General features: G+C 59.6%; 1 protein-coding gene across 9 annotated transcripts in view; it reads right to left on the reverse strand.

Annotated features, from left to right (window-relative positions):
• The window catches only part of GDPD5 (glycerophosphodiester phosphodiesterase domain containing 5), an 84,321-nt gene that overhangs the window by 27,832 nt on the left and 40,537 nt on the right, over positions 1-15,952 (reverse strand). For all 9 annotated transcript variants that reach the window (XR_014814726.1, XR_014814725.1, XR_014814723.1 and 6 more), the window contains one exon: positions 12,490-12,664. Coding sequence is in view for 6 of the 9 variants with exons in the window: in XM_084975253.1 (XP_084831379.1) it covers positions 12,490-12,606 (117 nt within the window). In the remaining 3 variants the exon portion in view is untranslated. The remainder of the gene's footprint in view (positions 1-12,489; positions 12,665-15,952) is intronic.

Genomic DNA, 15,952 nt, shown 5'->3' on the forward strand with positions numbered 1-15,952 from the left:
CCTCAGAGCTTCTGTCACTGCTGAGCCACGTCACTTATGGACAGATGCGCAGTTCTAGAACCATCCCTGTATATGTCCGTCTCCCCTGCTACACTGTGAGCACCTCGGAGACGGGGGGTCTTCATATTCCCAGGTTGGTGGTAACTTAAGACAGATTCGACGGTGAAAGGGCACCTGTGCGCCCGCCCAGGAGAGATTTCACTGGGTCTCACCGCCCGACCCCCACAGAGGAGCCCCTGGTCTTGTGAACCGCGGGCCAGCAGCCGTGAGAGGCCATCTGACTCGAAGGCTCGCTCGCCCTCAGCAGGGGCGAGGCTTCTGGGCAGAAAACAAGGGTCTGAGAAGGGCCGGGCGAGGGTGAGCCTTGGCCGGTGACGGGTCCTGTCCCAGGCCGCCGCGTGGAGGTCATCGGGGAAATAGCTGCAGGGACACTGGCAGGTAGAGGACCCGTCACAGGTACTTGGGGGGGGTGTCCTATGGTGATGTGTGATGCAGGATCCGGGGGCAGTTAAGATGCGGATGTCAGGAGGGCCCACAGCGGACAGGATCCTGTGCACCAAGGGCCACTGTCCTCACTTGGCCAGATGCTGACGCGGGGCGGGGAGCAGGGATCTGACACGGAACCAGGCAGGTCATTCTATGAACAAGAATGCAGAGCTGTAAGGTGCCACCTCTAGGAACTGGCCAGGTGACAAGATTAGAGGGGGCAGGGGGCGAGGCACCCAGGGGACGGCGGGGGGGGGACAGGGCCTACGTAACGAGGAACTATGACCCCGTCTCTGGAACCAGGCACGAGCGGGGGCTGGAGGCTACCCAGGGATGCAGGTCCCGGGAGCTGCCGGAGGCTCCGTGGCCACAGCGCGCCTGCAGATGGGAACGAAGAGGCCCCAGCCATCGTGGGGACAGAGGTGGCAGGTCACTCTAAGAACAATCAGAGGAAAACACTGAACGGCAGGGGCTGGAAGAAAGGGGAGGGGAAGCCAGGAACCAGGGAGGAAGTGGCCCAGGGAGCAGTTCCACTGACAACGCGGCTCCCAGTGGCACTAATGGTCCCTGTCAGGACGACAAGGATGTACTGCCCGAGAGCGGCCTGGCCCTGCTCCAGAGATGCAGGCTGCGAGGCCATGGCCACACTGGGGAGATGGCGGCGCCCCTGGCCCTGCGGCACCTCCCACAGTCTGCGCAGCGCCTGGGTCTGGGCCCCATCTGAGAGCACATGGAGACTCCGGGTCTCAGAGAAGGGCCGTGCACACGGCTGAGCAGGAGGCAGACAGACCTCAGCACCAGGAAGTCCCCTTGCATCGTGGCTCCTCACTGCCGACATGCGCATTCGTCACGACCCTCCTCCAGCAGGTGCCGGTCAGGAGCCCCAGGGAAGGGGCGCCTTAAACCCGCACAGAGGCTCTGGCTGCGTGTGTCAGAGGCTGAGCGCATACACACGGTGACCGAGGGCGGGAGGAGTCGGGGTGGGACCGAATGCAGGTGTCCCAGGAGCAGGGGATCCCCAAGCCCCACGCCGCCCTCTCCAGACCCGCCCTTGGCCTCTGGGGCCCAAGCATGGTGATCCCAGGCCCAGGCTGGCCCCCCTGGACTCCTCTCGCCTCTCGCTGGGGCCCACCTCCTAGGCCAAGCCTTCTCCTCCTTCGGGAAGCTCTCCTGTCCCTCCAGCCCCCAAGACCTCCCTTCCCTGACAGCCTCGGCACAGACGCTTGTACCCCCCGTTTGCCCCGCACCCACATTCTAAATCGTGGAGGCAGAAAGAGCGCGGGCCGAGAGGGAGACACCCCCGGAGCCTTAGTTTTCTCACCTGTACGATGGGCCTGTTACCCCCGCCCCCCGAGGGTGGGTGTTCAACCGGATGATGTATGACAAGCGGCATACAGTAGGTGCATAATAAGGGACAGTGCTCTGGGTTGAGGACTCCCTCGGGGCAGGGATGGCTGAGGTATCTGCGCACCCTGGGCCCACATCCTCAGAGCACAGGGTGGTGCTCAGACGCGGCGTGCGGAGCAGACGGGGACGCAGGGACGCCTCGGGGCACCGGGGGACAAGGACGTCATTCAACTGCACATTTATCCTCAGGCTGAGCCTGGGGGCCTCAGGGAAGCAGCTGTTGTGACACCCCAGCCCCTTCCTTTCAGAGCCTGGTGGCCACCCAGAAAGAAGACAAAGCTCAGGCGGCTCCTGAGCAGACCAGCCATGGAGGCACGAGGAAGAGGCCGAGAGCAGCTGGGGAGGGGACGAGCCAGCCAGCCCAGACCCCTGGCTGTGGACGGGGTAGGCGGCTCCATCCCTGTTCCAGGGGTGGTGGTGACGAAAGCCCCAAAGGCTCCAGCTCCACCCATCTCATTCCGTTCTCACCCCCCCGCCTCCATCCCCATGCCAGGCAACTGTGGGCCAACTTCTCCCTCTGGCTTTCCTGTTTCTTCCTTACCCCTCTCACCTCTGTCCTGTCCTGCCCTGGGGCCTTCTGCATTCAGAGATGAACCAGAGAGAGCGCTTATTAGCAGCTGGGCTCACAGGGTCACAGAGCACCAGGACGTGTGTGCGCTGGCCCTGCTGCCTCCGGGTGCTGCCCACCCCAGACCTGGCCCCAGTGCTGCTCGCACTGTCCCCATAGGGTCTGGAGCACCTTCCCTGGGTCTCTAAAATAACCTGGACCTGAAATCTGTGTTGGGTCAGCCCCTGCGCAGGAGCCACCTCCCTGCCCTTGGCTCCATCACAGACTTCGGACGCGCCCTGGGAGCCAGAGCTGCGCTGCTGGACTCCGGCTCCCTGCCTGGCACCCAGGGGCAGAGACCGCCTCTGCTCTGCGGCCTCCAGGACAGGAGCTTTGCCCTCTTCTGCTCCCACAGCTCCCGGGATGAGCACGATCCCTCTGGATGCTGCCTGGCCCCCTCCGGACTGGAGAGGCCGGCTGCGTTTGGGAGTTTAGTGTGAATCCCAGACCGGCCACCTGCGAAATGGGTGACCTTGGAGAATTCACTGCTGTACCCTCCCCCAGCGCCGCCTTCCTGCTCCGTCAAAAGGGGTGGCAGTGCTGGACGGAGACGTCTGGCGCTGGCAGGGTGGCAGGGGTTAAGTTCTCCTCGCCTCCATCCCTCCCCGAGGTGCAACTGAAATCTGGCTCTGCAGCTGCCGCCCTGCCGCTGGTTCTCTGCTACCACACAGACCAAGTCCAGCAAAAGGGCAAGAACACTGGGGGCGGATGCCCACGGCGCGGGGGCAGGGATACAACCGAGAGCGGGATTTTAATCCCCTGCCCTCCTACCACTGGCCGCGTGGCCCCGGGCCAGCCCCTCAGGACCTCGAGCCTCGAGCCTCGGCTTCCTCCGCTGCTTGTGGGGGTGACATCACCGCTACCTCACGGGAGGGCTGCCAGGCTTGAAGGCAATTACAGATGTAAGCTGTGAGTTGCCAAATCCACGACCGTTCCTATAATTATCATTCCGCGTCTGACAGCCCTTTAATTATGCAAGACGGCGATCACGTCTTCCCCGCCCCCTGCCCTGTATCACATCGCTCCCGCTGCTGAGGACACCGGGCAGATCGCCCCCTCCACCCCGGGGTGGGTGCCGCGGTCGGGGGGGCCCAGAGGTCAGGCCCGGCTCTTCAGGCTGCAGTCCTAGGAGCGGGCCCGGATGAAGGAAGACCCCGGCCCCGCACCGCTGGCTACAGGTGACAGCCTTGTGCGAGCACTTCGGAGTGAGCTACCCCGAAGGGCCCTCCGCTCGCTCCATCTCATTCCAGCGCCTCCAAGGCTCTGCAAAGCCGACGGAATAACCAGGGAAAACCAGGGCTCAGAGAGGAGAAGTGACTTGCCCAAGGTCACGAAGGGCAAATGTAATGATGGAGCCAGAATTCAGACCCAGGTCTGGGTGCCTCCAACTGCCCCCAAACGGCAAGGAGCAGGACATGCCATTATCCCTGTCTGACCAAGGAGGGAAGTGGCTCAGAGGGGCAAGGCCCGGCCCAAGGTCACATAGCAAGTCTCAAGCAGTGCAGGGCAGGAGCCCTGGAATTTGACTTGGAAAAGATTTCAGAGATCAGCTTGCCTCCTCTTCTATAGGTCCAAGTAAGAAAACGAGAAGCTGAGACCCCAAGATGGGGAAAGGCCTGGAAGCATGGACGCAGGATTAGTTCCAGGTAAATTAGTGCGGAAAGGATGGAGAACTCGGTGGAGGATGCTGGGACATCTGGACATCCATTTGGTTTAAAAAAAAATTTAAATGTGACCCCCCCCCCCAACCTGCCAGTTCACACCCACACCAAACTAAACTCAATTCAGCATTCTCCACAACCTCATCGCTACTCTCTGCCAGTCATTCTACACACATGCCGAGCCCTGGACCCTGGGAGACAGGTCGGGCCCGGACTCCGCTCTGAACAAACCTGCACAGACAACTAAGCAGCCAGCAGGCAACGCCAATCCTAGAAGCGGCTGCGGCGCATGGGGCGAGTGTGGGCAGCTCAGGAGCACGCTGCGGTTATGGGGGCAGGGATGGTCCGGAGGGCTTCCTGGAGGAGGAGGTGCCTGCAGCGAAGCTGAAAGGAATGCCATTTACTGGAATGACAAGATAAGGGAGGAGGGGAGGAGTGGAAGGTTCAAAGGCACAGAGCCTGGCAGCTTTCTTTGGTTTGGGGCAACTGGCTTCCTTTCTTGAGGGCTTATAAAAACTTTCTCTGTGTTAGAGTATTAACTTTCATAGAGATTGTCTATTTTTTCTTCTATTAGTTGACTTTAATTTTGTTTTTCATGCTTTTTGTATAAAAATTTAAATGTTAGGGAGTTCCTGCTGTGGCACAGCCAGTTAAGGATCTGGCATTGTCTCCGCAGCGGTTCAGGTCACTGCAAGGTGCAGGTTTGATCCCCGGTCCGGCACAATGGGTTAAGGATCCAGTGTTGTTGCAGCTGTGGCATAGGTCGCCGCTCAGATTTGATCCTTGGCCCAGGAATATCCATATGCCATGGGTGTAGCCAAAAAAGGAGAAATTAAAATTTTATGTAGTCAAATGTATCCTTCTTTCCTTTATAAGTTTTTGCTTTGGTATCATGTTTAAGAAAGGTGGCCCACAATTATATACTTCACTCATGCTTTATGAACTTTTTTTTTTTTTTTTTGGCTTTTTGCTATTTCTTGGGCCGCTCCCATGGCATATGGAGGTTCCCAGGCTAGGGGTTGAATCGGAGCTGCAGCTACCAGCCTACGCCAGAGCCACAGCAACACTGGATCTGAGCCGCGTCTGCAACCTACACCACAGCTCACGGCAACGCTGGATTGTTAACCCACTGAGCAAGGGCAGGGATCGAACCCGCAACCTCATGGTACCTAGTCAGATTCGTTAACCACTGCGCCACGACGGGAACTCCTTTTTTTTTTGGCTTTTTGCTATTTACTCATGTTTTACACTGATAACTTCTTACTGCTTACACTGAAATCTGTAATCCACTCATCTATCCATAGCTTCCTATGTATGTATGGAGAGAGGCTGGAAAGCCTTCACTTTAAGCAGGAAGATTAGAATTTCTTTTTCCATACATCTTTCCAAGTCATTTGAAATTTCTTAACAAATGTGTACTTCCTTCCCAAAGAGGGAAAAAAAAAAAAAAAAGAGGAGCTTAAAAATAGGAAAAAAACATTTAATCCATCTGGAATATCTTCTGATTCAAGGTAAGAGACAGGGATCTAATTTTACTCTCACCAAATGGATGCTTCGGCTGCCCCGATACGGTTTGTGGTATGTGTGATAATTTCCCCGATCACCCAGCACACAGCACGCTCTCAGATGCGTGTGGCTTGTTTCTAGGTTTCCAGTCTGTCTCAAGGCAGCTCTTCCGCGTGTGCTGGCTCTGCCTGGCACGACTCCTTCCGCGTGGCGGAGCTCTGCTCCCCGAGCCACTCCTGTGGTCCTGGCTCTGCTTTGGGCCCCAGAGGCAGCACCACACAGCCTTGCAGAGACTGGAGAGAGACCGGAGTGCCCCGCAGAGCCTGCCCGCCCCCTGCAGGCTGGACCCTGGGCATGCCAGCCCCTCCAGCCATCAGCCTGTTTCACCCTGGCCAAGTTCCACACGGGGCGGGGGAGGGGGAGCCTGAAGAATGCCATCTGGGAAGGGGGTGAGGAGAGAGCTGGTGGCCCTGGCAGGATTACTGCGGTCCTGACCCAGGAGATTTGGGGGAGGGGGCAGCCGAGGGAGGGAGGTACGAGATGGATCATCGCAGCATTAGTGCTGAGCAGGGAAAGGGATTAAAATCCGCCCCCCCCTCCCCGCCGCCTCCCCAGTCAGTTCCTGACAGCCTAAGAGGCTGGATTTATTTTTCTGGGCTACAGAGAGCTGGGCAATTAGGCCTCTGTCTGCCTTGCATCTGCTGGGGTGCACTCCGAGTGGCTCATTAGGCAGGAGAAGGAAACCAGCCTCAGCCTGGAGCGCCCCGTGCCTCCCCACCCACCCTGTGGGTTGCATCAGCCGCTGGGAGACCTGAGCAGAAGGTCTGGGGGCCCTTAGGAGGGATTATCCCAGTGTCCGGCAGAGGCCCTGCCAAGGCCAAGGCCACGGGGTGGTGAGGGGCCAGAGTCGCCTGCTGAGGCCCATCAACCCCTGCCCCATCCACGCTCCCTAAGCAGACACTCAAGGTGGTCACAGAGGTCATGAACGAGAGCAGAACCATTTCCCCTGGAGCGTGGCATCGCCATGCCAGGCACCCTCAACGCCATTCAGAGAGGAGAGCTGGGCAGGGTACAGAGACAGCCTGGCTTTATTGCAGCGATAAAGCCTCAGCTCCCTGCGCTGCAATAACCGGGCCTCTGCCAGCTCTCTCTCGTGGATGCAATAATATCATCTCCCATTTTCCTATCCTCATGGCAACCCTGCAAGGTTTACAGGCTTAAATGGGTCTTATCATCTCCAGCTTAGAAGTGGGAGAACTGAAGCTCAGGCAGCTTCTCTGGGACCTGCTGGGTCCCTTTTCCCCCAGAAGCACCAGAGAAGGGAAGAGCCGTCCCTTTGAACGTTTGTAGGGAGGACGTGCTGAAACAGTGGCCTGTCTTGTTCAGGACGGGAGACACGTTGGTATGTGTTACCTACCTGGACCCTTGGGGCATGCGTTTGCACCTGCTCCTAACCCACAAGCAAGCTGAGAGGGTCTGGCTTTGCCTAAGGTCACACGCTACGTGGCCTAAGGTCACACGCTACGTGGCCAGAGGAGGGAGGGTAGAGTTCAGGCCGCGGCTCCCCCAGCCAGGCACGCCCAGGTGCCTCTGGCCGACTCCAGCTACCTCCTGGAGCCCATCGCAAAGGCTGCTTCCTCCAGGGAGATCACCTTGATTCCCGGAGTGAGAGCCACTCACCCCCCACCCCATATCCCCGTCACGGGTCCACACAGCATTGACAGGACAGGAAGTGGGGACCCAGCTGGGAAACTCACCCCTCCTCCTGCATGACCCCAGCTCCAAGGGTGGCCGAGGATGTCCCTGGGCCAAGTTGGCCCCTCCCTGCCTGCCATAGCCAGGCGCCCGGAATGCAGCATGCACCCGCACTCTCCCGGCCACCTGAGCTCATCCAGGAGCTCAGAGGAGCGCTGCGGGGGTCCGGCCCCTCCAACCTCACCGGTACCCTCACTTGCTCTTTAACTCACCGGCTCAGTCACCCTTCCCCGCCTGGCCTGAGGCCCTCCTCTGGGCCAGACCCTGCTTCTGAGCCAGTGGGGGAAACAGAAAGTCACAACCCACACGGGCAGCCCAGGCCAGAGGTGCTGCAGGAGCCCAGGGGAAGGAGGCCGGCTCTTCCTAGAGGAACAGAGGTGCCACCAGCCTCGAGGCAGAGACCAGAGAGCAGGCAGGGCCGGCAGAGGGGACGGTGGAGTGGAGGGCGTCCTGGGAAAGTGTGCGGGAAGTTACCCTGGGATGGCGGGGGGGCGGGGGAGCCGGGCTAAAGGGGGCTGATGGGCTTCCCCACAGCAGGTGTCTTCCGGCCACGCTGGGAGGGGCTCCCGCTGTCAGCGGCGGGCAGTTGGGGGGTGGGGGGAGATTGATCCTGTCCCTGTCCCCCCGGACGCTGCTGAGACCACGCCTCCTGTGCACGGCACGGTCTCTGGTCTCCAGGACGGGCCTCGAGCGCCAGATGGACATCACGGGATGACCAAGCAGCAGCTCTTCCACCGCCTGTCTGCTAAGTGTGCCTTCCAATGTCTCTGCAACCCCTCTCTTTGCTACCTCTGTGCGGACTCCTGCCCCTAGTTGAGGCCTCAGCCTTTCTCGCCTGGCTCCCTCCCTCCCCGCCTGCACTCGAGGCCCTCAGCACATTCTCCAGGATTGAACCAGTGTCCTCGCACAGCCCGAGTCCAGCTGGGCTCTCGCCGCCAGGGACAGAGGGCAGGGTCCCCGGCGCGGCCTCCAGCTGAGCCCCCTTGGCCACACGCTCCCCTTCCTCTCCCCGCCCCAGAGCCACACCGGCTGGTTGGCTTTCAGTTCCCAAACACACGTCACTCATGACTCGCAGCTCCCTGCCTTGAACACTCCCCACTCTGGCTGACGTGAAGGGCTAACTCTGACACCAGCTCAGGCAGGCTTTCTGACTGGGGTGGGACGTCCCTGGGCCACTGCAGTGATCACGCTGGGTGGTCTGGATGTCGGTTCTCCTCTGCTCCCCACCTGCCTGGGAGCCCTTCAGGGGAAGGAGGAACCAGGTTTGATAAACCTATGATCCCTGGACCCAGGTCAGGTATCAGGACGGGTTTGTTGATTGAATAAGTAACTGGTGCATCCCAGACAAGAATGGTGTGGAACAGGGGAGAGGCCATGGGACTGGAGGTGCAAACAGGGACAGTTCAAGCCATGCCTTCAACTCGGCTTGAATGAATCACTTCCTCTTCCTGGAGCCCCACGTCTAAGTTGGAGGGGGTCAGAGCACGCTTAAAGCACCCTTCAAACGGCAAACGTCCTGCAGACATGCAAGAGAGGTCACGGTCACGGTCTGTCCCCTTCACTGTCTCGGGCTGGAAGTTCCTCCAGGCATCTGCCCTACATCCTTCTTGCTACAGAGAGGCTGGTTTTGACACCGTGCTGCCTCCCACCGTTGCTCGGTCTTCAGGGGCCCTGTGGGAATGGCCTGGGAACCATCTTCCGTCCTACCCCATCCGTAACTGGCAGTCTCAGAGTAATGAGTCACAGACGACAACCAATTAATTACCCCCGGTTCTAAAAAGCTTCTGCTTCCCCTTCCTCACTGCCAGGCTGCTCCACTCCCCTGGTGCTGGGAGCAGGAGAAGAGGTCATTTCACCTCTCTGATCCTCGGCTTCCTGTTTCCTTATTTGTCAAGTGTGTGTGCTGGGGGAGGGGACAGTGTGCGCAGAGGGTTGGAGGGGGGGCGGACGGATGGGGAGGGGGCAGGAAGGAAGGAGACCAGCCTGGATGGAGAGAAGGGGGCTCCTTCCTAAGCTCCCTGCCCCACACCCCGTCCTCCCTCCGCAGGACCCATTCCAGCAGCACAGGGCCAGCTCTTCACCAGGGATGCACTGAGCGTGCCCAGCCTGGCATTCAAGCCACTCCCTAACTTGTCCCAAATGCTCCTAGTCCAGTGCTCTTTGTACCAGGCAACTTCCCAAGCTCTGCTTTAAAAACACCCGGGCTCGAAACACACCATCTCCCCACCCGTGTCCCTCCTCCTCTGGCTCTTGCTGCAAATCCATCACAGACTCCAGGGATGACAGGCTTCGAGCCTTGACGTCTCCAACTGTAAATGGGGCATGACAATGAAACGTGCCCCACGGGGTGTTATAACAAGGCCCGGAAGCCAGGAGCTCCCTGCATACAGTAGGTACTCAATACATGTTCTCGGTTAGTCTCACTCTCCCATTTCTTTCCCAGCCTGGGGACGAGCCTGAAGTGACTCACCGCCTGTCCCTCCGTCACCCCGCTGCACAGACGAGACCCACAGGGGGCAGCTGTACGGAAGAACTTGACTCCTAGGCACCCCTGGCTTGTGAGAAGCGAGAGGCTCCCCAAAGGGTCCTGAGGGCAGGCAGTGCCTGAGCGGGAAGGGGTGGGGTCCCCACAGGAGGAGGGGAAGGTGGGGGTGAGGAAAGAATGGGCCCAAAGCTGGACCCCCCTTCCCCTTGCACCTCCTCCACCCCCAGGCCCGAGGGGCCCCTCCTTTCAGGCCCCAACCTGTGCTCTGAGCTCTCTCGGGGCCTCTATCGCCCAGCAGCGTTTATGCAGCAGCTTCTCTGCTCCAGGCCTGCCTTTGAAACACCAGATTGCTGTTCCCTTCACTGAGTCAGGCCAGGAGCCCAGACCCCCATCACAGTCCTGGGGAGGGACTGGGGACAAAGGAGGGAGGCGAGTGAGTGACAGAGAGAAGGGGCAGCTGGCAGAGCCTGGAACCCAGGAAGCGGGAAGTGACAGGGCAGGGGAGGCCCCTCCTTAGCTGGGAGGCTCGGGTTGCCTGAGGTGAGCTCCACGAGCCGTGCACAGGCCCCGCCACCCAGGGCTGCCGCTAACCCTCTCCCCTCTCCCAGCCAAGCTGGCCCGTGGCCAGCAGCTCCTGCACTGCCCCATACCTGGCACCCCAGGCCTTGGCATTTGCAGAGCCTGCACGGTGTGGGCCCCCCGTCAGCTCAAAACCAGCATCAACCCACCACTTCCTCCACCCTGGGCCCTGCGCTGGCCACACCAGGCCCCATCACTTCCTGACTGCACAGCCTGTGATGGCCTGGCCCCGGGCCACCAAGAGGTGTCAGGTGCCCAGAGAGGTTTGCCTTCCTCCAGTGTCTCCTCCGACGGCCAAGGGCTTCCTGCTTGGGCGCTCGGCCATCCTTCCTCCCTCGCTCAGCCTCAGCTCTCTTCCCACCCCAGGCCCACCGAGAGCACGGGACCCACACCACGCAGGGCTGCATCCCAGCTCTGCCCCTCTAAGGCTGTGTGACCTCAGCCCCACCACGGACGTCCCTGGCTTCCGTTTCCACGTGTGAAGGGGCAGTGATGACACTGAGCTCATGGGCTTGGGAGCAACACGAGCAGCTGTGTGACAGCACTCAGCTCGGTGCCCTGCACGCAGACAGGCCCCCGGGTGCCTGGGGACTGCGAGGTCCTGCCTTCCTGACACGCGGAGGCCCCGCTGCCTCCCTCCACCATCTCAGGGGAGAATGGAGCTCAGAGCAAAGCGGAGGGAATTCTGAACCCCTCTTCCACGTCGGGGCCGGGGAGGCCGAGCCACGGCGTGTGGGAATGACTTGTCTTACGGGCCAGTCACGGCCAGTGCTGGCCACTCCATGTCCTGCCACCCGCCATCCACCCAGCAGCTCTGAGGGGGGTGTGCATTATTTCACAGATGAGAAGCTCAAAGTCAGGTAGGTACAATTTGAACTTGAGGCTGCCTGACTCCTGATCACACAGCCTGGTCCACTGAGAGGAGACCCTAGGTCCACATAAAAGGCTGTCCTGGGCAGGGACCTGCTGGGTGGCCCTGGGCAGGCCCCCTCCCCTCCCTTGCCTCCTCTGTGCTACTGCGCAGACGTGGCGATGAGTCCGGCCAGGCGCCCACCAGATGGTACCTGCTTCTCACCACTGGGGGGGTCATGACCTCAGGCTCCTGCCTCAGTCCAGCAGCGATCTGTCCCTCACCAGCACAGGCAGAGAAGGAGGGCAGCCGGGCGGACAAGCTTCCCAACCTCCCAATCCAGATAGCCCGGCTCTGCCTGGCCTCTGACTCTGGACGCCACCCTGTCCTTGGCGCCACCCCCCCCCCACCCCCACCCCCCGGCCTGTGTCAGAACTGGCTGAATTTGGAGGCGGGCTTCTTTGTTCAGACACGCAGGAGGGAGGAGGAAAGCTGTTCTCCAGGCAGCTGAGCTTTTAGATAAACACCATTCATCTCGCTCTCTGTTCCCTCCTAAAGGAACTGGGTTCCTTCAGAGAAGAAACTAGATCCACTGCGGACGGCGCCCCAGGGACGGAAGTGCGGCTTGGGCTCTGGCTCGGGGAGCCGGGCACTCAAGGAGGCTTTCTTTACCTTGCCAAGCACCTGCCGCCAGCCCTGGCAGGCTTGGGGCTCAGGTGACGGGGCCTTGGTGCCAGGCCATGGCCCTGCCAGCTCCCAGGCTCCAGGACGGCCTGCCCCACCTTCTCACCCTCCCCCTTAGGCACCCACCTGCATGCCTGCCCCTCTGGCTCTGCCAGGAAGCTGAGAACGTCCACTCGCCTTGCGGAGACCCCGCCTTCTTGGCTACTGCTCTGTGCCCAGCCCCCACCCCCACCCCCAAGCAGCCCAGCCCCACACTGAGAGGAGAGGTAAGGGCTAGACGCACCCATGACGCACCCACTTCGGCCGATTCGGGAATTACCACGGGCCCATTTTACAGAAGGAGAAACTGAAACCCAGAAGGCGGCAGGGGGGGCTCTGTCCAGAGACACACAGCAGAGGGTCAGAGCTGCGATCCCTCCCCAGACCCCAGGCTCCCCAGGTCCTCGGACCCTGTCCCAGCAGAGCTCACCGGCGTGGTGTCATCGTGAGAGCGCTGGTAGCGCTTCCAGCGGCAGCCGTAGATGCCAGTGAGGCAGGAGAGGCAGAGCTGCGGCTCGTAGTACTGCAGGGGCTGGTGTCTCACCATGCTCGCGCTGCCGGCCTGGCACCCCGCCCTCAGGCGCCCATGGAGGCCCCGGCTGGTCCTGCAGGATGAAGCACAGGGCTGTGAGGCGGGGGAGGGTGGGGACTGGGCCCCGACACAGCAGGTGTCCCTGTCGCCTAGGCCTGAGGTGGGTCAGCCTCTGCTCAGAGCCCTGCTTGATCGGAGTCAGAGGTCCTTCCTTGCAGTGCCCGGGACAGTCTCCTGCCACCTGCCATGACCTAATCCCCATACCCACCAGCAGGCACTCCCCCACTCCCACCCCCAGCCCCAGCCCCGGGCAACCTACTCTCCCTCCTTTCCGTCTCCATGGATTTGCCCATTCTGGAATATCACCTAAATGGAATCATGCAACATATGGTCTTGCTTCTTCCACATGATTCGTCCACGCTGCAGCGGGACTCAGGGCCGCACTCCTTATCATGACCGAATAATATTTAATTGCAGAGATCCACCGCATTACCCGTTCCGTAGTTGACAGACATTTGGGGTGTTACCACGTTTTGGTTGTTATAAATAACTCTGCTGTGAACAAGTTTTTGTGTGGCCATACATTTTCATGGCTTCTGAGTGCCGACTTTGGGATGGAACTGGGTCAGATGCGAGCACTGTGTTTACACTTCAGGAAGAACCGCCGAAAGCCCTTCTCCAGAGCTGGTGTACAGTCTGACATTCTCCAAGCGTTGGTTAGCATGGTCATCTCCATTTTACAGGTGAGAATTGTGAAGCACAGAAAGGGTCAGCCATTTGTCAAAGGGCACACAGCAGAGCCTGGCAATCTGGCCCTGTGTTCTAACTCAGGGGTTGGCAAACTCTAACTCATGGGCCAGACCCAATCAGCCACAGCTGTGACCTGAGCTGCAGCAGTGACAACGCCAGGTCCTTAACCTGCTAGGCCACCAGGGAACTCCAGAGTGAGCTTGCTGATAGGCAAATGACCAGCGTCTGGCTCTCCAGCCTCGCCACGCCAGGACACGCTGCTCTTCATCAGGCCAACACCTCCTGATCCTTCGCGGCTCTGCGCGGATGTAACCTCCTCCGGGGAGCCAACCCTGGGGCCCCAGGTTTGGTGAGAGGGCTCCCAGTGTCCCTCGCTCTTCCTGAGCAGCCTGTGGGGGCGCTGATGACATACCTGCTCTGCCAGGGGAGGACCTGTGTTCTTCGCACAGCCCCAGTGGCCAGCACAGGGCAGCACGGGGGAGGCGGCCCTGGGTGGGGGTTCCCGGACGGTACTGCCGAGAAGGCCCGAAGTTCCACTAACAGTCGTGCCGCCCACAGTCGGAGCAGTTGGGACAAGGCCCCCGGGACCTGACTCCCCACGCACCCGCCTCCTGCCGGGCGGGACTCATGGCGTTACTGAGCATCAGCTGATTTCTCCAAGCCACTTCCCAGGGCTGCTGCTATCAGCCAAGTTCCAGAGGAATCGCAGGCTCAAGACCCTGCCGGCTCTGCGCCAAGAGAAAGCCCTCACCTCTGAGCCCGGTGTTTGAGGGCCCTTCTCAGCCCCGTGTCCCGTTATCTGTCTGAATTCCTGGTCCCTGCCCTGAACTTCTGCGGCCTTCTATGTGCACAGGACGGGCCTTCCAGGAGTCAGGAAGGAGAAGGGGCGAGTGTCCGCTCTGAGGTGGGCAAAGGATGTCGGGGCAGGGCCCACACCTCCAGGGGCTCGCCACTCCTCACCTCCTGGGGACGCGCCTCACCTGCTTCCCTGCCCCTTGTCCCTCCCATGACTGGCAGGTGGCCACGCCCTCGCTGCCCCCAGGCCCTTGCTGTCTCCAGGCCCCGCTGCCCCGGCCCCAAGTGCTCTCTTCCGTGAGGCCAGGTGTCAGGGGCCTGGATTTCAGCCTCGTCTCCGTCAGCGGACTTGCTATGTGGCCTTGAGCCTTACGTTACCCAGCCGAGGAATGGGAATGGGCACTAGATGGAATGACACAAAAAAGGACCAAGGCTGCCGTAAAAAGGAAGCAGACACAGATGTGAGCTACACGCACGAATCTCAGACATGATGCTGAGTGAAAGAAGCGAGTTCCATAAGGCGGCATGGGGACTTTTGAGTATCTACCTGTGTCATCTCCCGGTGACAACTGTCCAAACTAAAGCTTGACAGGCTTGGCAGGTTAGAAATATGGAGCCCAGGTGAATGCATGCACACACTGGGGTCCATCCAGATCATGGAATATTACCCAGCAGTAAAAAGGAATGCGCTATCAAGCCATAAAAATATATGACGGGACCGAAAAAGCACATTGCTAGGTGACAGACACCAATCTGAAAAGGCTGCGTGCTCTGTAAGGTCAATCATGTGACATTCTGGAAAAGGCAAAACCGTGGGAGCAGTAAAAAAGACCAGTGGCTACCAGGGGTTGAAGTACGAAGGCTTTTTAGGCCAGTGAAACTGTTCCGTGTGACCCATCATGACACATGGCATCGTACATCTGCCAAACCCCACAGAACATACAATGCAAAGACCGAACCCCAATGTGGACTGTGGGCTTCGGTTCCTAATATTGCATCAACACTGGCTCATCAATGGCACAAATGGACCCCCTAAAATAAGATCTTCCTCACAGGCAAAACCGTGGGCTGGGGGAGGGACAGTATGCAGGGACTCGGTACTTTCTGATCAGCTTTTCTAAAACTGTTACAAAAAATAGCCTATTGGGAGTCCTCAGAGTGGCGCAGTGGAAACAAATCCAGCTAGGAACCATGAGGATGCAGGTTCAATCCCTGACCTTGCTCAGTGGGTTAAGGATCCAGCGTTGCTGTGAGCTGTGGTGTAGGCCGGCAGCTGTAGCTCCAATTAGGCCCCTAGCCTGGGAACCTCCATATGCTGAGGGTGTGGCCCTAAAAAGACCAAAAAATAAAAATTAAAATTTAAAAAAAGCCTATTAATTAAATAAATATGTATTTAATTTGAATATCTATATCAATTGATCAATAGATAGCTAGACCCAAGAATCTAGGCCAGAGAGATTAAGCGAGTCACCCAAGGCCAAAGAGCTAACCATGGAGGAGGGAGGATGTGAACCCGGGGCCGCCAAGCCTAAAGCCCAGACTCTCAGGGCACCAGTCCTGGAGGGAGGGGCCTGCCCGTGTTTCTGGCCCCCTTCCCTGTCTACGCCAGCTGCAGCGTCTGTCAGTGCAAACTGCGCCCCAGAGGGCCAAGTTCAATGTTTTGGTTGGCGCCAGGGCATCAGGGGCACGGAGTGGGGCCAAGTGCTCTTGGGAGGAAAAAAGACCCCCCCGCTCCAATAGGTGCAGAGCTTGGGGGGGTACCTTCCCCCCTTCTCCAACAGCCGGCCAGGGTCCCAGGGAAGGAGGCAGGGGATAC

This window comes from Sus scrofa, chromosome 9, assembly GCF_054392235.1.
Source record: "Sus scrofa isolate SSC_HxYL_T2T_F1_AM1 chromosome 9, Sscrofa_HxYL_maternal_Yorkshire_Landrace_v2.0, whole genome shotgun sequence".
NCBI lineage: Eukaryota > Metazoa > Chordata > Mammalia > Artiodactyla > Suidae > Sus > Sus scrofa.